The sequence below is a fragment of the Rhinatrema bivittatum genome, chromosome 9, assembly GCF_901001135.1.
Source record: "Rhinatrema bivittatum chromosome 9, aRhiBiv1.1, whole genome shotgun sequence".
NCBI classification, from domain to species: domain Eukaryota; kingdom Metazoa; phylum Chordata; class Amphibia; order Gymnophiona; family Rhinatrematidae; genus Rhinatrema; species Rhinatrema bivittatum.
The window spans coordinates 9,534,833-9,558,233 of NC_042623.1; the positions used below are offsets into that span (position 1 = coordinate 9,534,833).

Genomic DNA, 23,401 nt, shown 5'->3' on the forward strand with positions numbered 1-23,401 from the left:
ATGGACACGGATGAACATGAAGGGAAGGGGGAAGGCGAGGGTCTCCAAGTCAGAGAGAGGCAAACCGGAGCTAGGCGGTGGGCGTGATCGATGAGGTGGCCATTGGACTGATTACAGGTACCGGTGACAGCCCCGGCCTCCTCAGAGATCCCCAGCCTTTCTTCTTCCGAGACCCACGTTATGGAGGAAAGGCAGGAAGGCTTGCTAGCAGCCTGAGCTCCTCGCTCTGAGGAGGTCGGAGCTAGGCGGTGGGCGTGATCGATGAGGTGGCCATTGGACTGATTATAGGTACCGGTGACAGCCCCGGCCTCCTCAGAGATCCCCAGCCTTTCTTCTTCCAAGACCCACGCTATGGAGGAAAGGCTGGAAGGCTTGCTAGCAGCCTGAGCTCCTCGCTCTGGGGAGGTCGGAGCTAGGCGGTGGGCGTGATCAATGAGGTGGCCATTGGACTGATTACAGGTACCGGTGACAGCCCCGGCCTCCTCAGAGATCCCCAGCCTTTCTTCTTCTGAGACCCACGTTATGGAGGAAAGGCTGGAAGGCTTGCTAGCAGCCTGAGCTCCTCGCTCTGGGGAGGCCACGGACTCTCGGAAAGGACGGCCGATGGCAGAAGGAGACGAGACACGACAGCACGAAGCTCTCACAAGGGGAGGAAATATAATTAACAAAGTGAACGAATTATGCGGGCGCCTGAAAACCCCTAAGGGTCAGAAGAGGTCCCAAAAGAGGCCCTGCCATTGGCTGCAGCCTTGACTTCCTTTTCTGCGCTGATTTAATAAATGCCACGGGATGGAAGACGCACCAAGCTTCACAGTGGGAACTCGCCCCCCAGTTCTGAAACCACAGGAACTGGCCCACTGACTTGCCAGAAGTTTCTGAAGATAAGGAAATGTCTGAAGACAAATAATTTGTGTCCCAAAATAAATAAATGGAATAACCTAAATGAAGCTTAGCGCATGTCCCCGACTATTACGGCTCCTTCTTCGAAAAATCAATTCCTCCAACTGATTTGTTAGTTTAATTAAGATAACCTTTACAGGACCGGATGCAAAATTATCAATACTACTTAACATGATTTGTAAACTGTTGCATTGATACCAAATCAGCAGAGATGAGGTCATCGTTTTCTCTTCATCCAGTTTTCAGTGGAGTCGCAGAATTAGCTCCAGTTAGGAGACCTCAGACAAATTTCGTGTTTCATTGCCTGATTTGTCATAGGATCAATTCACTGGGGTAGATTTTATAAAAGTACGCCCGCGCGTACTTTTGTTCGCTCACCAGGCGCAAACAAGAGTACGCTGGATTTTAATAGATACGCGCGTATCCTTTCAAATCCGGGGTCGGCGCGCGCAAGGCTGTGCAAAATCGGCAGCCTGCGTGCGCCGAGCCGCGCACAGCCTGCCTCTTCCCTCCGAGGCCGCTCCGAAATGGGATCGGCCTCGGAGGGAACTTTCCTTCCACCACCCCCCCCCCCCCCCCCGCACCTTCCCCTCCCTTCCCCTACCCACCCCCAGCCCTATCTAAACCCCCCCCACAATTGTTTGACAAATGGCAGGCGTAACTCGCGCGCACCGGCCGCACGATTCCCCAGCCCGGGAGCAGGTTCGGAGGCCTCGACCACGCCCCCGAAACACCCCCGGGCCGGAACCACACCCGCAGCCCTGCCCCCGAATGACATGCCACAGCGACACACCCCCGACACGCCCCCCCAGGAAAGCCCTGGGACTTATGCGCATCCCGGGGCTTGCGCGCGCCACCGAGACTATTCAACATAGACTCGGCGTGCGCAGGAGGAACCTGGGGCAGGTTTTCTGGGGGTACGCGCGTACCCCTTTGAAAATCTGCCCCACTGTGTTTAGTGAAATTTTCTTGCCAATAGTGAGATATCTTGTGATGTCTCTTCATTATGGGTTTTTTTTTTTTAATTTTTTATTTATCAGAATTTTTAATTATAACTTACAAGAAAACATCTTGATTGAGAAAAGTATCTAATACATAGAGAAATAATTTGTATTATCAGTAAAACAACTTAATTAACAATATACTCTAGTCCATAATCATAAGGAATCAATTGATATATAATTCATTCATATATTCAATTAACTTGATATAATCACCCAACGTACAATTATTCTTTAATTGGGCTCACTGTCTCAATGGTATCTAATTGAAGTCTTTCTCCAGAACCAGCCACATTTGTTTTATCGCTCAAAAAATGTTTCAATTGAGAAGGAATATAAAACATATAGGAATTACCATTATATCCTAATCAACACTTGCACGGATATTTAAGAAAAAAGGTACCTCCTATCTGGAGAACCTTCATTTTTAACAAAAGAAATTCTCTCCTCTTTTTTTGTGTACTTTTGGAATAGTCTGGGTATACCCTTATAAGTAAATTCAGAAATTTCTCTAATCTGTGTTTAAAAAAAAGTCGGAATACCCAGTCTCTGTCTGTCTCAAAAACAAATGTGATGAGCTGCACCATTTCACTATCAGAAGTTTCCAACAATTTGGAAACATCTGAGATACCTTCTAATACATCCATTACCTGAACTCCATCCCGATCTAACTTTTGTTCTTTCTTTTTGTACATTGGAATATAATAGCTCTTAGCTACTGCTGGTATTGCATTTTCTGGTATTTTAAAAATTTCCAATAAATATCTTTTAAACATGTCTTTGGGTAAGACTTGAGGTAACATTGGAAAATTAACAAAATGTCTCTTCATTATGTGAAATGCTGAAGAATGAAATTAATTGTGCAGGCCCATATCCTGCAGATACCATTTATGCAGCCTGGGAATTTAGCACTCACCCCCTACCAATCTCCCAGTCACCTTGGCTTGCAAAGAAAGCAACGAAGGGTTTCTTTTTTGTTTGATTTTTGTTCCGTGACTAAACATTCTGTATTTTTTGGATGTTACTACTTCTGCTGTTTATCATTTCTAATGCACTACTAGACCTCTGCAGATATCTAGTGTGTAATGACAGTTTTGTATGCCAGAATATATATGAATGATAACCTGTAAACAGAGGGAGGAATGCGAGTGAAAGAAGTGTTGATTAGAGCAGGAGAGAGACCTTGGGGTGATAGTGTCTAATGATCTGAAGTCGGCGAAACAATGTGACAAGGCGATAGCTAAAGCCAGAAGAATGCTGGGCTGCATAGAGAGAGGAATATCGAGTAAGAAAAGGGAAGTGATTATCCCCTTGTACAGGTCCTTGGTGAGGCCTCACCTGGAGTACTGTGCTCAGTTCTGGAGACCAAATCTCAAAAGGCACAGAGACAGGATGGAGATGGTCCAGAGTAGGGTGACCAAAAAGGTGGAGGGTCTTCATAGAATGACTTATGAGGAGAGATTGAAGAATCTAAATATGTACACCCTGGAGGAAAGGAAGAGCAGAGGTGATATGATACAGACTTTCAGATACTTGAAAGGTTTTAATGATCCAAAGATAACGACAAACCTTTTCCGTTGCAAAAAAATCAGCAGAACCAGGGGTCACGATTTAAAACTCCAGGGAGGAAGACTCAGAACCAATGTCAGGAAGTATTTCTTCACGGAGAGGGTGGTGGATGCCTGGAATGCTCTTCTGAAGGAAGTGGTGAAGACCAAAACTGTGAAGGATTTCAAAGGGGCGTGGGATAAACACTGTGGATCCATAAAGTCTAGAGGATGTGAATGAAGAGAAGAGGCAAGGGGTGGCTTGCTTGCGGGAATGATGGCTACTACCTGGAGATTAACATCCTTATTCAATAAACATACACACAGTTAATGCAACTCCAACATTGCTCTATGCTTCAACGGCAAGAGGAAATGTGGAAAAAAGGATTTGCATCCACAAAAAAGCAGGGGAGTAGCTTGCTTGTTACGGCGGTTACTACCCCAAATCAAATAAGCCTGATACTTCACTTTCAATGCACATCCAGCATAGCTCTCTGCTTCAACGGCAGAGAGAATGAAGAAAAGGTGATTTATATCAGCATCAACCAACAAGGAATGAATTACATAGTCTGGGTAAACAAAGAAGCATGGGTGTAGCTTGCTTGTTGCGGCGGTTACTACCCCAAACCAAATAAGCCTGATACTTCCCTTTCAATGCACATCCAGCATAGCTCTCTGCTTCAACGGCAGAGAGAATGAAGAAAAGATGATTTATATTCAGCATCAACCAACAAGGAATGAATTACATAGCATGGGTGTAACTTGCTTGTTACGGTGGCTACTACCCCGAATCAGTTAAGCCTGATACTTGACTTGGAATAAGTATCCAGCGCAGCTCACTGCTTCAGCAACAGAGGGAATTAAGTAAAGAGGATTTTTATTCAGACAACCAACAATGGCTGAATTGCACATGCAGGGTAAACAAACGGGAGTAGCTTGCTTATTACGGCGGTTACTACCCCAAACCAATTAGCTAGATACTTCACTTAGATGCAGCTCCAGCACTGCTGTCTGCATCGATGGTGGGGGTGGAAGGGAATTGGAACCAAAAAGTTACCAATAAGGGCCCTGACCTCAGCGGTCAGAGTAACAGATAAGTATGAAAACAAATAGGTGTGAAAGCTTGCTGGGCAGACTGGACGGGCCGTTTGGTCTTTTCTGCCGTCACTTCTATGTTTCTATGTATGACAGAAATAACCATATAGAGTAGTGCTGCCTAGTGCTATGATTAGTCTGTATTAAAGTGCTCTGCTTGTTAAGGTAGCTGAGTAGGATGCTGGTACTCTATATATATGACTTTTGATAGCCCTAAGGTCCTGGTATCTGTAGGTGCATGGATGTATGCTTTGTTGGAGAGCATGAGGGGTGAATATGTGGAACAGCATATACAAACATGCGGGATGGGTCTGGCGTGCACGTGTGAGTTTGTGAGGTGGACTAAAATGAATATGAGAGACATAGTTGCAGGCGCACATCTATGCACGTTTGCCGGCACATGGACGCGGCGATTTTATCGCACATGCGCATGTTGTAAAATCAGCTACACGCGCGTACATGTGCGCACAATTTTATATCGATGCGTGCATCTGTGCGTAAATGGCGACTTGAGCGTGTAAGTGGGGGGGGGATTTTAGTAGATACGCGGGCCCCGATGCAATTTCCTGTTTCCCCAGTTCATTCCCAGTTCATCCGTAAAGGAGAGGACTTTCTAAATCCCCTAGCTAACTTACCTCCCTTTTACCCTATTAGCCCTGACCCTTAAAACCCCGCTGACTGGCCTCGTTTTTTTTGTTTCGTGACGTGCACAGCAGAAGTAAAGTTACGCGGTAGGGGACCACGGTGCACGCTTCCGCGCGTGAATGCTTACGCCCTGACTTAATTTTACAGACCTGGCCCCGCACACGGCCCGCCCCGTTTGGGATAGTTGGAGTTGTACGTTTAATTAAAAATCCATGCTGCACACACCAGGCCAAGTCACCTGCGTATTTCCCGGCATTGGCGTGCGTAGGAGTTTAAAATCTAGCAGTTAGAGGGTATAACATAGTAAATCCAAGGAAGCGCATGCTTACATTAGGATTAAGGAGGTGTTTTGCTTGTTGAATAGGTTAATGTAGGCACTAGGGTAGGCTTAGGTGGCCTGCAAACCCAAGTAGAAAAAGTGTCTCTGGTCTTTTAAAAGCCACTTTGGCATGGAATATTTTATACCGTGTTTAAAAATAGGGACTGGATACTACATTGTTGATGGGGATCTGATAAAATAAAAGTAGAGGGTTTATTACAGTTTTTACCAAAGGTATAAAATGTTTAGATGTTAGGAATTATTAGGAAGGGAATGGTTAATAGAACGGAAAATGTCATAATGCCTCTGTATCGCTCCATGGTGAGACCGCACCTTGAATACTGTGTACAATTCTGGTCGCCACATCTCAAAAAAGATATAATTGCGATGGAGAAGGTACAGAGAAGGGCAACCAAAATGATAAGGGGAATGGAACAGCTCCTCTATGAGGAAAGGTGGAAGAGGTTAGGACTGTTCAGCTTGGAGAAGAGATGACTGAGGGGGGATATGATAGAGGTCTTTAAGATCATGAGAGGACTTGCCCCCTCTCGCACCCACACATACACTCCCTCTCTCTTATACACACATGCTCTCTCTCATTCATATTCTCCTTCTTTCACACACACATACATGCTAATATCCACACATGCACTCCTCTCTCACACAACATGCTTCCTCTATCTCATACACACATGCTTACATACAAACGCTCCCTCTTTCTCAAACGTACATGCTCTCTCTTATTCACACACACACACACTCTCTCACACACACACGCCCTCTCTCACACACACACACACACACACGCTCTCTCTCACACACACACACACATGCTCTCTCTCTCACACACACACACGCTCTCTCTCACACACACACACACACACACACACGCTCTCACACACACACACACGCTCTCTCTCACACACACACACGCTCTCTCTCTCACACACACACACACGCTCTCTCTCTCTCACACACACACACGCCCTCTCTCTCACACACACACACACTCTCTCTCACACACACACACACGCTCTCTCTCTCACACACACACACACACACACACACACGCGCTCTCTCTCTCACACACACACACACACACGCTCTCTCTCTCACACACACACACGCTCATTCACCTTCTCTTTCACCCGGGATTCTCTTTATCTTTTTCCTGGAGTCTGCAGGGAAGAGCGGGTCCCATGGCCTGCTCCTCACTCAGGTTACCAGCAGCCCCGTACCCTCCTTTTTACTTCTGTTGCCGGCGGCCCGCAGCTGCCTTCTGTGTTCACCCGCCGGCGAGATGATGTGCGCCGGCAATGCGCAGTCTCTTTCAGTCTTCAGCTGCCTGCTCGATAGGGAGCGCTGGCAGCCCACGGCCTTATTCTGTCTTTGGCCACCGGTGAGATGGGGGTGCACCGGTGGCCCACAGCCTCCTTCGGCCTTCTTTTCAGCCGCCGGCGAGATGGGCCGGGCCGGCAATCCGAGGCCGCCTTCCGTCGGCGAGACGGGGTGCGCCGGTGGCTTCTCAGGCCTGTTCTTTTGCTGCCACCACGGGATGGGGGTCCGGCGGTGGCCTGTTGAGTCTCTTCTTTTTGCAGGGGGCTTTTTCTTCTTCCACAGCTTGCGGACCCCCTGTTATGGTGTAGCAGGCCCCGAGGTGGGAACCACTGACTTCGGGAACAGCCTCTGCTCTTACTGGCATCAGTAGCATGGGATCTATCTAATGTTTGGGTACTTGCCAGGTACTTGTAGCCTGGATCGGCCCCTGTTGCTGGGCTTCGTGGACCCTAGGTCTGACCCAGAATGACATGTTCTTATGTTCTTAACATGGTACACTCTCTCACCATGTGGCTTGAAAACAGAGAGAAGCAAGAAGGGGGTAGGAGACAGGGGGCATGCAGCCAGCAAGCACATCTGTACTATAAAGAGAAAATATGTTGTTTAAGTTATTTTTGGGAAGGCTGCAGAACTATTGTAATTACAGGCTCAGTTCCACGAAGATTAAGAGTTACGGGGCCAGTTTCAGTTTTTAGAAACATTTGAGGTTTCGGTCCCGGTGACCAGTGCCAGTGGGACAGAACGGCCTCTCCAGAGGCCCTGAGTATAGGACGAATGCACATCTGCTGCTCCAGGTCCTGCCTTCTATGCGACACACTTATTACGAATCTTGGAAGGGAGAGGCAGGGGCCAGCGCAGAAGGGTTAGCCGTTTAAAAAGGGTTAGCCGTTTAAAAACTGAAAGAAGGGGAAATAAACCTAGCGAGGCGAAACGAACCTGTCCTGAATTCCTATTTAGCTCCTGTGCAGCTGCAAAACATTTCTATTGTGCAGAACCTCCACTATGTTTAGAGTCACTTGTATATTTTATCCCGAATATTTTGTGGCAGGAGGTGGCTCACTTTTCTTAATCACCTTACTGGAAGCTAGTGGTTTCTGACTTGTATGACAGACACCGCTCTTAAATTTGCCAAAAGATGGAGAGCGTTCTCAGGCCCCACGCGATAAATACGAATAACCAAAAGAGGGTGACATTCAGTGTCTTACAGAGTAAAAATGCAACCCTAATGAAATAAAGCACTATCCAGCGAAGCATGCAAACATGATTAGGAAAACCAAACCCAGGAGGTACCTGGCATTTAATAGCTCGGCTGCAAGTGCTGATTCCTGCCAATTATTTACCCTTCTGTGTAGAAAACGTCATAGTTTTTTTATTTTTGAAACTTTAATGTCGTAAAGTCCAGCAGGCTGATGAGTAAAGCTGCACTTTCATCAGCGGAATATCAGACAGCAGGGAAAGGTCTCTGTGAAGGTCCCAGAAGATGAGGGTCATCGAAGCTCCCTATTAAAGGAATAGGGCGGGTGATATGCAAAGTCCATCCCCATTAACCGTGGCCTGACACCGCCTTCTCATGTAATCTGGGGGTGAATGACTGGGAGCTCACAGAAAGCCGGATCCCCACAGGGGTCAGCAGAAGGAGTCCATGCGTCCCTATTCTTCCAGTCGCTCAGGCTATTCTTACCTTTAGCACGTGCCGGTTAAACTTCCACAGCACTTCTTCTTCAAGTTTTTGCATTTTGTTTTCCCTTCCAGAAGTTGCAGGAGCTTAAAGCCTTGGGCAGAAGCTGCAGCCGCGTCAGACTCGTGCAAGCAAACCTGCTTTGCAGGCGCCTTGGCACTTCCCTCATCCCTAAACCCTCACGTGGCTCTTAAGTCTCCCTGATTGTTCCAATAAAGGCAAGGAAAGGAGCAACTACCAGGGGCAAAAGTGCAAGGCAGTGTGCGGAAACCAGAATGCACAGCAATGGAAATGTGCACGTTTCCAGCGATCGCGGTCACGGGACGTGCGTGGCCTGCTCCTTCCTCCGCCCGCGAGTCCTCGGTGCTGCCCCAGTGCTCCGAGCAAGTCTGCCTGGCCTGGTCTTTCTGTCGCTGTAAGCCAGGAGGACCTTTTCTTCTCCACCTGAGTCCAGGAAAGAGGAAGCCCTCACTGCATAAGGGCACTCCCTGGAAGCAGATTTCCCATCTACGTTTGGGAACGCAGCCGGGGCCTTGGGTTTCCGGGGGAGGAAGTCAAACCCCCCCCAGCCACTCCTTTAGCATTGAATTCATTGTATCTGGTGGGAGGGAGGACTGGAGCCGCTGTTCGCCTTTCTTACCGAATCCGCCACACCGGCCCTCCCTGCATGGAAGGGGACCAGGCCTGTGGGTGCAGGTGGCTCTCCCCCCCCCATGCTCTCCTGAGGATCGGTGCAGGAAGGCTGCAGCCATGGGAAGGGGGGACCCCCTTTCAGAGGTCGAGAGCAGGGCAGTGGAAAAAGCTGCAAACGCGCTGCCTCCCAGACTTTGCTGCCGTAGGCCCGGGTCTGGCTGAGGCCGGACTGACAGTGTCCCAAAAAGGGAGGCTCAGGTGAAGGCGTCCGAAGAAAGGGCCTGTGTGGGCTTGGGAGCTGCATCGTACTTTGGATTCAGGGGGTCCGGTAAAGAGGGTCAGAACCTGCTCCGCCTGGCTCCTGGAATTCTGCAGCTTTTCACTGAAAACGACACTGAATTTCCAGGGGTGAGGAGAAGGTGATGAAGTCCCTCCCCCACGCAGGTACAGTCGCACCTTTCCTCAACGCGCAGGGTGGTGTTTGCAGATAACTCCCAGCCCCGCTAAGGGCTGCCCTGGATGGATGCAGGAGTAATCGTGCCCTTAATTGACTGCGTAGAGGACTCCCATCCTGCCCGCGCCTGACGTTCACCTTTTCCACAGACATTGGGGTTTGGGGGGGATCTCTTTACTTTTTTTTTCATGTCTGGTAGGTAATCTGGGGCTCTGGAAATCCAAAAAGAGATCAAGCTGCAGGTCTGCGGGCAAAGGACCAGAAATGTGAAGGAGCTGTGTGCCTGCAACATTGCAGTCTTACACGTCAGCCATGGAATTGTGCATTTGTTACACAGAAAACCCCAAATCAGTGTTAAACATGTAAAGCCTCAGCTGGAAACTAACAGTATAATAGTAGCTGAGGACAGAAAAAGACCTGCCGGCCGATCCAGTCTGCTGGGTACTGTCCGTACTGCCATGGATGTAGCCCAGCTGCCAGCCGCAGAGTGCGACCACGCGTAACATCTCTTTCCTTATCCAGGACAGTCTCTCTCTCGTCATCCCCACCGTGAAGTGGACACAGGATCCCCCTTCCTATGGCTCAACCACAGCCATATCTAAACAGCTTCCGATACTACCAGAGCTGTTGCTGAAATATCCGGCCTCCTGGGTCACCCCGCCAGACAGAGCTGCGGCATTGCCTTCCACTAGGACTTCCGGTCCTTACGGCACCAGCACCGTGCCAGCTGCTCGTTCAGTGCTGTCAGCGCAGCCTCATCTCAATAGCCTCTGATACTAGTGCAGCTGCTCGCTAACATCCGGCCCCCTGGGTCACCCCGCCAGGCAGCCGCCCGCAGGCGTTCTAGGTCGTTCTCTCCTGATCGCATTGGATGCTTGAAGATCTGCCGCAGAATTGCATCGCTGACACGCGTGGGCCTCGCTGCCCGTTCTCACGCGGGCTGCAGGCGACGGCACCCAAATCGTGTGCAAGGTCATTTTCAAAGGTGAAATAGCTGGGAGGTGCACAGAGGTGGGGGGGGGGGAAGGGCGGAGAAAAAGTGAGACGTTGCAAACATGGCCGGCGACACGGAGCTGGGGCTGCCCGGCGCTCACTTACAGAAAAGGTTCACTGCAGGCGGTCGCTGCCTCTCCCGCAGGATCCAACGCAAACAGAAAAAGAGGGCACAGCAACAGCGCTTCCGTGAAAACGTTCTGTTCAGGCCTCCGCAGCAGCAGTACCCAAGCAGCCTGAGCTCTCAGGACCGAACTAAGGCACAGGCCTGGGTGCCAGATCTGCAAGGGGCACCTGGATTACCCCCTCTTCCCCCCGTACCCACCAAGCACTCCGTTTCATTGCTGGGAACCCCCTCCTTCCTCCCGGCGTCGGGTCTCTCAGCCCTGGGAAACATAGCTGGGTCCAGATGGCCTTCAGTGGAAGTCAGCCCAGTGGCGCTAATTCAGTGAGCGCCAGGGGGTACTGACCCGGCACTGGAAGAAAGGGAGCCGCGCCCCTGACACCGAAGAGGCTCGGCGGAGGAATGCTTGGCACGTTTTCATGCCCTCGGTTTGCAGCGTGTGACATCCAGAAACCAAGCCTCTTATTCCGAGAGCGGCCTAGTTTTTCCCAGGCTCAGCACCTCCCGCTTTGATTGCCCTGGGCTTTGCCGACCGTCTGATTATTCTTCTGCTCTGCAGCTGTGACCCTACTTCAGTGCAAAGCAGGAAGTGAACCCAGAAAGGTTAAAGCTGAGAAGACGCTCATTGTTCCCTTCTAGGACTTGAGGCGTCTTAGCAGCAGGAAGGAGCAGGCCGGAGCAGGCCTCACTGCCACAGTCAGGTGGCTGCAGAGAAGGAGCAGGCTGGAGAAGGCCTCACTGCCACAGTCAGGTGGCTGCAGAGAAGGAGCAGGCCGGAGAAGGCCTCACTGCTACAGTCAGGTGGCTGCAGAGAAGGAGCAGGCCTCACTGCCACAGTCAGGTGGCTGCAGAGAAGGAGCAGGCCGGAGCAGGCCTCACTGCCACAGTCAGGTGGCTGCAGAGAAGGAGCAGGCCGGAGCAGGCCTCACCGCCACAGTCAGGTGGCTGCCGAGAAGGAGCAGGCCGGAGCAGGCCTCACCGCCACAGTCAGGTGGTTGCAGAGAAGGAGCAGGCCTCACCGCCACAGTCAGGTGGCTGCAGAGAAGGAGCAGGCCGGAGCAGGCCTCACCGCCACAGTCAGGTGGCTGCAGAGAAGGAGCAGGCCGGAGAAGGCCTCACCGCCACAGTCAGGTGGCTGCAGAGAAGGAGCAGGCTGGAGCAGGCCTCACTGCTACAGTCAGGTGGCTGCAGTCCTGAATGGAGGCTGAAGCAGGAGTCACCCCCTGTCTGCATCGGCATCACAAACTCTCCAGGCTGGCCCATGGCAATGAATCTCCGCACTTCTTTACTGGGCTCTGTTTGGCCCTTTTGCCTTTTTTAATTTGTAGCCGCAGACCGCCAATTGTGTTGTCGGCACTTTACAGCTGCCAGGGCTTCACAGTGCTCTCCCCACGGGTCCTGGTGCACCCTTGAAGGGATCCATCTTCGGGTTGCACCAGGTGCCTGTAGGATGCCAGTCTGGTGCCGTGAAAACAGAACTGGAATAAGAAGCACAATCAGATTACTTAGACCATGTTTACCTCGCTTTCTAACCATGAATTTCGGTTGCCTTTATTGCTCTGCTTGTGTCCCTAGAAAGAAGCTGTGAGCGAGACCTTCCTGCTGGGCCACCTCAGTCCGTCTGGGGCGAGCTGGCGACAGTTCATCCTCCCTTCGTCGGGTCAGAGAAGAAACGGCGCGGCTACGCTGGGTTTAACTCATAACTGCGCAGCGCTGGGACTGCGCCCCCTTTCTGATGAAGGGGAGGGGTGGCTGAGGCGAGCTCGCCACGGACGTATTGAGCGAGCCCAGTTACGAGGGCTCTTTTCCGTCCATGCGTCTCCTCTTCTGAGTTCACGTCATCGGGCTCCCTGTGGCTTCCTAACATGAACGTAAGGCGTTGGACGGTCCACGTCCAGCAGAGGGGCTACACGAGGGCCACCTTCGAATGCTCCTGCGTTAGCCAAGGCCACGCCTGTGGCTCTCGTTACCCTGAGAGGCGAGCAGACCATATGGGTTTTGGAAGGGCGGTCATGACCAGGTTCTTCCAGAATGCCTTGAACGGACCTGACGTTTAGAAGGCAGAATAAGCTACCAGACGAGGGACAATTCCCTTTGCTACAAGGTAGTTATCCAGGCTGTTTTATTGCTTTGATTACTTCATTTTATTATTTAGTATATTTTAATCATGTGTTTATTGCTTTCTAACGCTGCACTGAGATTGCACTGGGAAGGTGCATAAAAAAACAGAAGCAATAAATATATAAACAAAAGCCCCTTTTAACACACGGGAGCCAGATTCTCCCGCCCTGTTCTGCCATGCGTGCTCGGCTGTAATAATCTGACTTTACCACGGCTTTTGTTTTACAGGCGCTCAGCAGAAGGCTCACCCTCCATCTCTTTGCTCTTCAAACTGCACCTTCTGTCAGTTCTGGTCAGAAGGGTTTTGCGGTGCTGCCTTTTTCTGCATCTCGTGGCGGGCGGCAGAAGGGCTCGTGCCGGGTCAGGCGCTGCCCAGCAGGAGGTCAGGGTTCCCGTCCTGAGCCCGACCTCTGCACCCCGGGCTGGCAGGGCTGAGGGATGCCGCGGAGGGGGAACTCCTCGGCCTGGGCACCACCGTGACCCCCAGCGGGCAGACTCAGGAGCCGCGGCCCCATGGCCAAGGAGGAGGGAGAACCCCTCAGCCAGTGGTGAACAAAAGGCTCCTGGGGGCAGATCCCAGCCCTGGTTCTGACTGAGCTGGACTGTGGGGGTCCAGTGCTGAAAATGAGCGAGGGAGCGAATTCAGCAGAGCGGCTCCTAGGTGAGCTGCATCCTCTGGGACGGAGAGCTTCGTCTGAGATCACAGTGTGCATCGCCCTTTATAAATGTGGAGGAGAGCAGAATCCATTTCTGTCTAAGGCTCTTCCTTCTTTCCTGATGGGCTTCAGCTGATTGCTTTCTGCATTTCTCCTGCTGGAAGGGACAGGATGGACTTTGCATGGCTTAGTGAATGCCGGCAGGGCCTCCGGTCAGGTTTAGTCACCTCGGTTAAAAGTGGAAACACGTCTCGAGTCATGTACGTAGGAAACGGACTGCGGGCAGCTCGCCTTAATATCGCGTTCTCCTCATCCCTTCAAGCCACGTTCTCCCTCTGAGTTCTCCTTCCGGCTGCTGCAGCAGGAGCAGCTATTTTGTAGCTGGAAGAAAGCCAGGAGGGGGGCAAGCCGGGCACCTCAGGACATGCCCTCTGTGAAGTATGCACAGGGCACCAACCTGGACCAGCAGGGCTGGGGGGGGGGGGGGGGCATCGTGGATCCAGGGTTCTGGCTGAAGCCCTGTTCTGTGGGACTACAGTAAGTTGGGAGAAGTTAGAAAACAGGGGGGGGGGGAAAGGTGCCCGGGTGGCTGTGAAGGAAGAGCTGATGGTGCTGCCCGATCCCACCCCCTCACTCTGATTCAGCAGGAGGTCACTGCCGGGCTCCCCCCGGGAATGTGGAACCTGGGGGAAGGGCGGCCTGAGGAGGGAGGGGGGCTGGGACGTCCCCGTGACTCTGGGCCGCGGTGGAGACGTCCCCTGCGCAGATACCGGAGGCTCAGAGCGGGTGCACTTGAGAACGAGGGAGACTGAGACCTGCAATCCGAGAGCGGGTGAGGGCCACAAGCTGCCCGTGCATGGCACAGAGCCCGGCGCGTCTCTGGCTTTCCGCCAGACGCATCCTCCGCCCTCCTTCGAATTCATTTCTTTAAGGCAGAACAGGGTCAAGCGGGAATAAGCAGTTGCGGCCCGGGGTGGTGGTGGGCCCTGCTTATTCTCAGGGCACGACCTTTGCATGCCTTAGAAAGGCGATTGGGCAGGGAGCTGGGAGGCCACCACTCAGGCCAGCGGTGGGAGCTGACTGCCGCTGCCTTTCCATGTGGTCAGCGGTGGGCGGTCAGCGGAGCCTCCGGTCGAGGCTGTGCCCCTTCTGCGGAGAATAGTGGGCGAGTCCGGGGCCCGGCGTTTCTGGGTGGCGGGGACGGCTCACGTTATCCACGTGCGGCTGGATAGAGAGCGCCGCCGACGGTCACTGAGCAGCGGGCAAGGCCCGGGGAAACTCCTCCCCTGCGCAGAGTGAAAGAGCTGCACGGTGACTCTGACAAGGGGGTAAGTAACGCTCCCCCGCCCCTGCCACTGCTTCGGCGGCGTCCCCGTCTGGCGCCGGCTCCTCTGCATTCACTCGGGCAGAGGAGCCCCGCGCCCTCTCAGCCTCTGCCCAGCGGGCGGCTGCAGGCAGCCTGAGCTTTCTTCTCTCTCCGAGCACGAGGAAAGCGCAGTTGAGTAATTTATAGAAAGTGGCCCTGGGGTCAGCCTGGAGGAGCTTCGGAGAACGTTTCTAAAATCGGCCGCATCACGTGCTGCCCCGGAGAGAGGTCGAGCTCGCGCCCGTCTGCTTTCCCAGGCTTTGGAAGTATTTCTGGATACAGGGGGGGGGACGGGGATAGTTAAGCTCTGCCTTGTTAACGATTGCGTTGGCCGCACTTTCCCATGCCTTGGGCCCGCTGAGTGCTCAGCCGCCAGCTCCTTCCAGCAGATATTCCTGTCCTGTCCTGGGCAGTAATAACCCTTTCCTTGCCACGGAAGGCAGCGAGTCCCCCTGCAGGAATCCGTCTCTCTGGCTGAGGGTGGTGTCTGAGAAGGGGTAGAAGAGCACTTTGCATGCCGGCAGGCTGTGCACTTGGCAACCTGTTAGCCTGCGGCGCTCATTCCCCCCTCCTTCCTTCACTCCCTGGGCCTTCACCTTAGCTGAGAAGCTGTTCTGGCCCGGGCCGCTGCCTCCGTTAGGCGAGCTTAGGTGGAGGCCTCCGGCACCGGGAGTTTGGGGGGGCAGCCCAGAGGAGGAGGCCTGTGCCAGGGCCCACCTCAGCGTTAGGAGGGAGCGCTGGGTTTGTCAGCAAGAGGTAATTTGGGCAAGGCAGGGTGGGTGCACGACCGAAGGTTGGCCTGGGGCGCCGAATACTCCTGCAGCGGCCCTGTTCTGCTGCTGTGTGACCTGTGTGACCTGTGTGACTTCATGCCGAAACCAGGGAGGCACTGGGGCTACTCGGCATGACCAGCGTTGTACAAAAAAAAAACCCCCCAAACTACTTCCACCTGTTTCAGAGAATACCACACGCTGAAGGTGTTCCCCTTTAACCTCTGCCCCTTCCTAAACCCGTCAGCTGCCTTAAGATGAAAGGCGGTTTGGGGTTGGCTTCCCTGTGGGCTGCGAGACGTTTCTTTGGACTAAGGTAAGAATTGGCCAAAGACGAGGCCCATGAGCCTTCCGGATCACACGGGTCCCTCCTTGAGATGGGAGAAGGATCCTGCGTGGTCTCCTCGTCCGGTCCCCCACACACACACTGACCCGCAGCCTGCCAGGGACCCGGCACATCAGAACCCCCAAGGCCCCCAACGCCCCCCAGCGTTAGACAAACAAATGCGCTCCCATAAAATTGCATTTCCAGACTCTTCAGAGTCTGACGGAGAGGGGCGGTGTCCGCTGAGAAGCTGCGCTTAATCACTTCTGGTAGCCCCTTGCTTCTGCTGAAGACACTGGCCCACGGCTCATGGCCACTGAATGCGCATCCCCTTAGTCCAGCGCTTGGTCCGGAAGTTTCCTCCCTGGGATGATCCTTCATTGCCAACGCCCCAGCAGGTTCTTGGTTTTTGGGGTTTGTTTTTTTTTTTACCAGCTGTAACCAGCAAGCAGTCCAGCCCAACCACTGCACTGGCCACGGCCCACGGCTTCTTCTGCAGCCCGCTGTGCATGCGTCTGGCGCCTTGCTGTCACATTTTGCCAGGGCCAGGGCTCCTCCTTCCGCAGCTGGACCAAGGAGAAGATCCAGGTTCAAGACTGCGCACTACAGCACGGCACAGCCTCAATTCACCTTCTGTCTTAGGCAACTCTGAGAAGCTCGGGGCCCCTTCTAGACCCACAGCCATAAGCCACCCCTGGGCGTTTACGACTCCCCCGTCCGAACATTGGAGAGACGGCCCCGGGAGCTGGAAATCCAGCACTGGGCACCCTCGCTGTAAAGAGAGGCTGAACCAGCCTGGGGGTTTGCTCTCTGGGCATGCTGGGACTTGTAGTTCCGGTATCCTAGGAAACAGAAACCACACGTCCGTGCGGACAGTGGGTGGCTCAACCTCTCCCTGACATGGCGCTGGTGGTAGCTCTGCTCCTACATCACTTTTCCGCATCTAAACATTTCGTCACAGCAGACACTTTTCTTGCCTGTGGATTTTCCTTTTCCTGCACTCATAGTTGTTCTCTGCTCGCTGCCACCGCCGCTCCTCCGTCCCTCTGAATCGGGCCCAGACTGCTCGCAGAAGGAAGGGTCAGAAAGCCAAGTGATTTCTCATGTTAGAGGTCAAGGACCTCGCCGAAGGACTCCCTTGGGCTGAATTTAGCCGGCTGCTGCTTTAGGCATCTAAAAGTGTGCGTTCCCGGAGGATTGGAGTAAATGATGTGCTTAGTGCATAGTGTTTCCCCATACATCGGCACTTTTTGACCCACCTAAATCTATGCAAATTTTCTTTTTATAAGCAAATTTACAAACCGCGACTATCTGCATGCTAACACTTACACAAAATGATCTTGCCTATCTTAAAACTGCTCCATTTTTTGTTTTAGGATGCACCATAGGGCGCAGCATGCACTACACAGAGAACATAAGAAATTGCCACGCTGGGTCAGACCAAGGGTCCATCAAGCCCAGCATCCTGTTTCCAACAGAGGCCAAACCAGGCCACAAGAACTGGCAAGTACCCAAAAACTAAGTCTATTCCATGCTACTGATGCAATTAATAGCAGTGGCTATTCCCTAAGTAAAATTGATTAATAGCCATTAATGGACTTCTCCTCCAAGAATTTATCCAAACCTTTTTTGAACCCAGCTACACTAACTGCACTAACCACATCCTCTGGCAACAAATTCCAGAGCTTTATTGTGTGTTGAGTGAAAAAGAATTTTCCCCGATTAGACTTAAATGTGCTACTTGCTAACTTCATGGAGTGCCCCCCAGTCCTTCTATTATTCGAAAGTGTAAATAACCGATTCACATCTACTCGTTCAAGACCTCTCATGATCTTAAAGACCTCTATCATATCCCCCCTCAGCCGTCTCTTCTCCAAGCTGAACATGAGAGGTCTAGAATGGGTAGATGTGACTCGGTTATTTACTCTTTCGGATAATAGAAAGACTAGGGGGCACTCCATGAAGTTAGTATGGGGCACATTTAAAACTAATCGGAGAAAGTTCTTTTTTACGCAACGCACAATTAAACTCTGGAATTTGTTGCCAGAGGATGTGGTTAGTGCAGTTAGTATAGCTGTGTTTAAAAAAGGATTGGATAAGTTCTTGGAGGAGAAGCCCATTACCTGCTATTAAGTTCACTTAGAGAATAGCCACTGCCATTAGCAATAGTTACATGGAATAGACTTAGTTTTTGGGTACTTGCCAGGTTCTTATGGCCTGGATTGGCCACTGTTGGAAACAGGATGATGGGCTTGATGGACCCTTGGTCTGACCCAGTATGGCATTTTCTTATGTTCTTATGTTTTAACCTCTTCAGCCTTTCCTCATAGGGGAGCTGTTCCATCCCCTTTATCATTTTGGTTGCCCTTCTCTGTAAGTAGCCATAGATGGATGAATTGACCCTTCCTGCCAAGATCCACGGTCTGTCCCTGGTAATAGGCAAGTTATTGTTCACTGTGGCAATTCTGAAAACCTGGATTGTGGCCCTCGAGGACTGAGTTTGGGGGGGTCCCCGATCTGAAGCGTCAGGCAGCAGTGGTGACCTCGTGTTCCCTGGGGGGATGACTGTTGTGCAAGGTCCCGGACCCTCTCTCCCTTGAGTTTATTCCATGGGGCATTATTGCGTGCACAATCACAGAAAAACCTGCCTTGCTGTCCGGGAACAATCTCCCTGAGCCTCTGAGCTCGGAGTCAAATCTTCTTTGCTTTGGGAAATAATCTTTATTCTGTTGCCTTTGCTGCTTTACGCTAGCTTAAGGCTTTCTCTTTATCCTGACTTGTCGATTATCCTGCTGGCTCGTTTCTCGGTCTCTTTCACGCGTCGGGTACGGGGGGAGGGTTCGATCCATACTGTCTATTCGTGCAGTTCAGTGCCTTTGGTTGCGTTTTTGGGCTGTCACGATTGTTCTGTTTTTCTCTTACTGAAGTTTCTGTTTTTATTGTCTTATTTTGGTTTATTATATTTTGGTTTTGATTGATTGCGGATGTAACATTGTTCTCTGCTGAGAATTGTGAATTATTGGGATATAAGTTTGTTAAATAAAAAAATAAAATGTTCAGTGCCCCGGTGGTTAAGCTGAAGTCTGCAAAGGACATGCAAAATCCTGGTCATTCCAGGTGGTACCATTCTATGTTTCTCTTGAAAGTAACAATACTATAACATTTATTTTTAAAAAAACCAAACCTAACAGCTTAAAGATGCTAATCTTTGCCCTACTTCTTACTGCTCTCGGCTTCCCCCTTCCATTGTTCAGTGAAAGGCGTATGTGACATGTTGGGCATCTGCTCATGCTTTGTGGCTCCCTCCACTTGTGCATCACAAGAACGCAGGCTGCTGCTGTTCTGTTTGTCACATGAAAGCTGTGCGCTGTGGTGGCTCAGGAGTTTTTGCACTGTGCAGATTCTGGAAGAGTCCTGGCTTTCTTCTGTTCAGGCTGGCTGCACGAGGGGAGCAGGTGCTGCCTGGGGCTTCTATTTATTCATTTTCCTATTCCGCCTTGCCGCACTCTTACCTTCAGGTAGTGCAGATATTTCCCTGTCCCCAGAGGGTTTATAATCAGGGAGGACAGCTTTTAAAAGAGCTGCGTGCATACCCAAAAACACGTGGATATGGACACGGTCGTTATTTTATAACCTATGTGTATCGTGCATGTGTGGATGAAAAAAGTAGGCATAAAGAGATATTCAGGTTAGCTGGATAGGACTTATAAGCGCTATTTATCTGCCTAAATAAGAGAGCCGGATAAGTCTCAAATACAGATATTTATATCTTACTTAGCTGGATAAGTAGTGGTGGAAAAGCCACGACCTATGTCGGATTCATACGGTTAGGTGGTGCTGAAGTGCTGTGGACGCATTTTCTGACTTTCTGTTTTAAAGATAGACTTGCGGAGTTTTTACACGAGAAATACAAGTAGTGCCTGCACGTTTTTACATGTGTAAGTCAGCAAAGTTTCTAACCTACGCCTGTCAGTGAAATTACCAGTCTTACCAATTAGTCCACCAGTTAGCCCAGGCCCCAGAAACCCTCCCGGTCCCTCCAGACTTCCTACCCGCTTAGCACTTCACAATAAAGACGTGCGATGTCACTTTCACCAGAATAGGAGCGGGCGTAAATATGCATGAGGAAGCTGGAAGACACAAGTCGCCTGGGCAGCTGACCTGCCACTTTCTTGCACGCGTGACTTTGCAAACTCGTACCTCCGTGTGAGCGTCTGAGGTTTGTAAGATAGCAAACACCTGCCTTTTACACGCTCGTGTGCTCATCGCCTCGGGTGCGACTCCCAGAAAGTTCACTTTTTCAGTTTGTAGCTGAGATGGACGGCCGAGATCTCTAGCGGCGAGAGGACACTCATGAAGCAGCGGGGGTGACCTGCAGGGAGTGATGGTCACAGCCCCAAGAGGGTGAGAGGTTGGATGAGGGACGTGGGAGAAGGGGGAACGGCTGTTGGGTTCCATAGGGGACGCCAACAAATGGATGGGCCATTTTGCTCTCTCTCTGCCCCCCCTTACTGTGTTGCTCCGGCACCAGCACCTGAGGTTGTAGCTCTGGGTCCTCATGGACACTGATCACGCCACGGCCCTCACAGCTGCACCGCCAGGAAGAGGGAGAAATGATATTGAGGAGAACATCTGTGCTCATGACTCACCATCCCACCCCCTCGGGACCGCCTTTGCTTGGCCGTGGCTCCTGCTCTTTCCCCGGTGGAGCTCCCCCCTTGCAGGAGGTGGGTGGCGGGGGCTTGGCGCGTGCATGTGGGGGTTAGGGCTGGGGTCGACGCTGATGTGGAAAAAGCAACACCAGCATCGATCAGCACATGCAGCGTGGGAGCCCAGCAAACAGCTGTGCAAGCTGCCGAACCTCCGAGGAGGAGGAGGAGGTTGTCCCAAAACACGGGGTGTGGTGCAGCTTTCCTTCCAAGCAAGATGTAAAAATATCAGAAAAGCCCTAAGCTTTGCAAGAAGGAGAGGGAGAAGGGGAGAGGCGGGAGCAGAGCTGTGGCCCGTCCGCCACGTCTCCAGAGCCCAAGTGCCGCTCCTCGGAGGCTTTCGTGAAAGGGTTACACTGAAGTGGGGAGCGTCCTGGGAATATGCTGGCAGGGAATCACGGCAGCAGCAGCAGCAGCAGATCTTTCTGTGCCCTGGATGATGTCCTGGGAGTTTGAAGTGAAGGGAAGGGCTTGCATGGGAGAGGCGCGTTCTTGGGTCCAGTGCAGAGCGAGCGTAAGCTTCAGAGGAGGGGGACCCAGTCCCCTGGGACGTCTGGGCTCGGGGGAACCTGATTTTAGAGAGGATTTACGCGTCCCTGCGGACGGACTTCCTGACCAGGAATGCAAGGCAAACGTGGAGCTGGCCTTCTTGGCTGCAGCGCTCGCTCATCTGCTTGATGTTATGGACTGAGCCGTCCGCGGGCTGCGCTCGGCATGGCCACCGTCCTGCTCAGCTTTGAGGATTTCCTGTACGGCTGGGACCGCCTGCTCTGGACCCTGACCTCCCGGGCGCTCAGGACCTGTCGCCTTGGGAAGCTGCGGGGCTTGCAGCAGCTTCTGAAGCCTGGGTGCATCTCCAGGGCGCTGTACCAGGTAAGGCAGAGGCAGCATCCCTTCCTCTCCTCCCAGAGGGGGGGCGGGGGTCCTGTATTTATTATTTAATTTCTACTCCGCCTTTTGGCACTTCAGAGTGGATCACATTCAGGTCCGTGTTCCCCAGAGGGCTCACAATAAGTTTTGTACCCTGAGGCAATGGGGAGGGTAAAGCGACTTGCCCGAGGTCACAAGGAGCAGCGGTGGGATTTGAACCCGGAGCTTCCCTGGACGGCAGCCCCCCCTGCCCTAACCCCCAGGCTGCTCCTCCCTCCTTGAGCAGTGCCGGAGGACCCCCCTACCGCTGGGTCTTCCATGTAAAAAGCCAAATTCCATGGGGGATGCTTAAGCCCAGGGTTCACAGTCAGTACGAAACCCTGTGAATAGGTTTGTCGGCAGCAGCAGCAGCAGCTCTTGGTGGGTGGCGGGAGGATTCTGTTACTTAGCCTTGCGTCTGCTCCCTGCCAAGCCTCGTGAACACGCTGGGTTACGGCTGCCACACACACACACACTGCTGCACATAAACTGAAATACTCTAATTCAGCTAATAGGCTTATGGCATGCAATTAAACTGGCGTTCTCAGTATTATTTTGATTTGTTTCGTGGTTCTCGGGAATTTAATTACTCCATCAAAACGGTTCATGAAAGCTAAACAACCTCTTTAAACTGCAGATTTTGTGCAGTTCCACGGGCTGCAGTTATTAACACGTGCATGCACACTGGTCCTATTGCATCACTAGATCAATAGCGCCTATGAAAAGTGCCACGTGCAATCAGTTTAAATATGCTCCCGATAGCAGAGTGGGATTTTCAGAGCACAATTTGCAAAGGGATCTTCTAGCCCAGGGCTGGCCAACTCCGATCCTCAAGAGCCACAAACAGGCCTGGTTTTCAGGATATCCACAATGAATATGCATGCTACAGATTTGCATATCATGGAAGCAATGCATCTAAATCTATGTCTTACATATTCATTGAGCACACATGAGGCACTAGCAACACTCCAAAAATTAACCACACAAATGAGAAGGGAGGTGCAAATAATATGTACACAGGCCACAAATTTTGTAGAAAATGAAGTAGTATAATACAGTTCCTTGTAGTATAATTCAGTAGTATAATACACATTCATTGCAGACATCTGGAAAACCAGGCCTGTTTCTGGCTCTTGAGGATCGGAGTTAGCTGTCCCATTTTAGCTGGTTAATTATGGACTCAGCCAGCTGGAAGCCTTCTTTACAAAAATATCTGACCCCTGAGAGGCTTGATACAGCCAGCTAGTTTCAGTGGGCCCAATATTCAAAGCGCATTCAGCGCTCAATAGCCGAGTAAGTAGGATTTATCCGGCTATCTAGCAGGCCACTGAATATCTGGTTATATTAGCCAGTCAGTTTGTGGAGAAGCGCAGTGGTGGATCAGGGGCGGCCATTCTTATCCAGTTAAGTTAATCAGATTAGTTAGGCCGGCCATAGAACTGGTCTAACTTAGCCGGATATAGCACATATCCAGCTAAGCTGTGAGAAATTTGCAGATATTCAGCGGCATAGCCTTGCCGCTGAATATCCTTTGTAACTTATCCCGGCAGCATTGAATATTGGGCCCGGTGAGTCCATGTGCCAGATAAAGAGGGGTCTGCACCTTTCTGTGAGGTTTTATTCACTGGGACGCTTGTATAGTGCCCTGCAATAAGATACTTTACAATACGTTATGTAAAGGTACAAAGAGCTTAGAATCTGAGTACCTGACGCAAGGGGAGAGAGTAGGCCAGGCACACTGAAGAGTGGGAAGGTCCTTTAGCACACCTGGCGCAAGGTGACGTGAGAGGCACACATGCAGCTGAGATGTATATTTTT

General features: G+C 51.6%; 1 protein-coding gene across 5 annotated transcripts in view; it reads left to right on the forward strand.

Moving 5' to 3' along the window:
- FRMD4A (FERM domain containing 4A) overlaps positions 1 to 23,401 on the forward strand; it is a 461,080-nt gene that overhangs the window by 107,266 nt on the left and 330,413 nt on the right. The window contains exon 1 of one of the 5 annotated variants that reach the window (XM_029617204.1): positions 21,228 to 21,547. The exons of 3 other annotated variants lie outside the window; for them this stretch is intronic. In XM_029617204.1, the coding sequence (XP_029473064.1) occupies positions 21,389 to 21,547 (159 nt within the window). In that variant the 5' untranslated portion in view covers positions 21,228 to 21,388. Of the gene's footprint in view, positions 1 to 21,227; positions 21,548 to 23,401 lie in introns of those variants that run through there. One more of the 5 variants, XM_029617197.1, reaches the window with a different exon arrangement.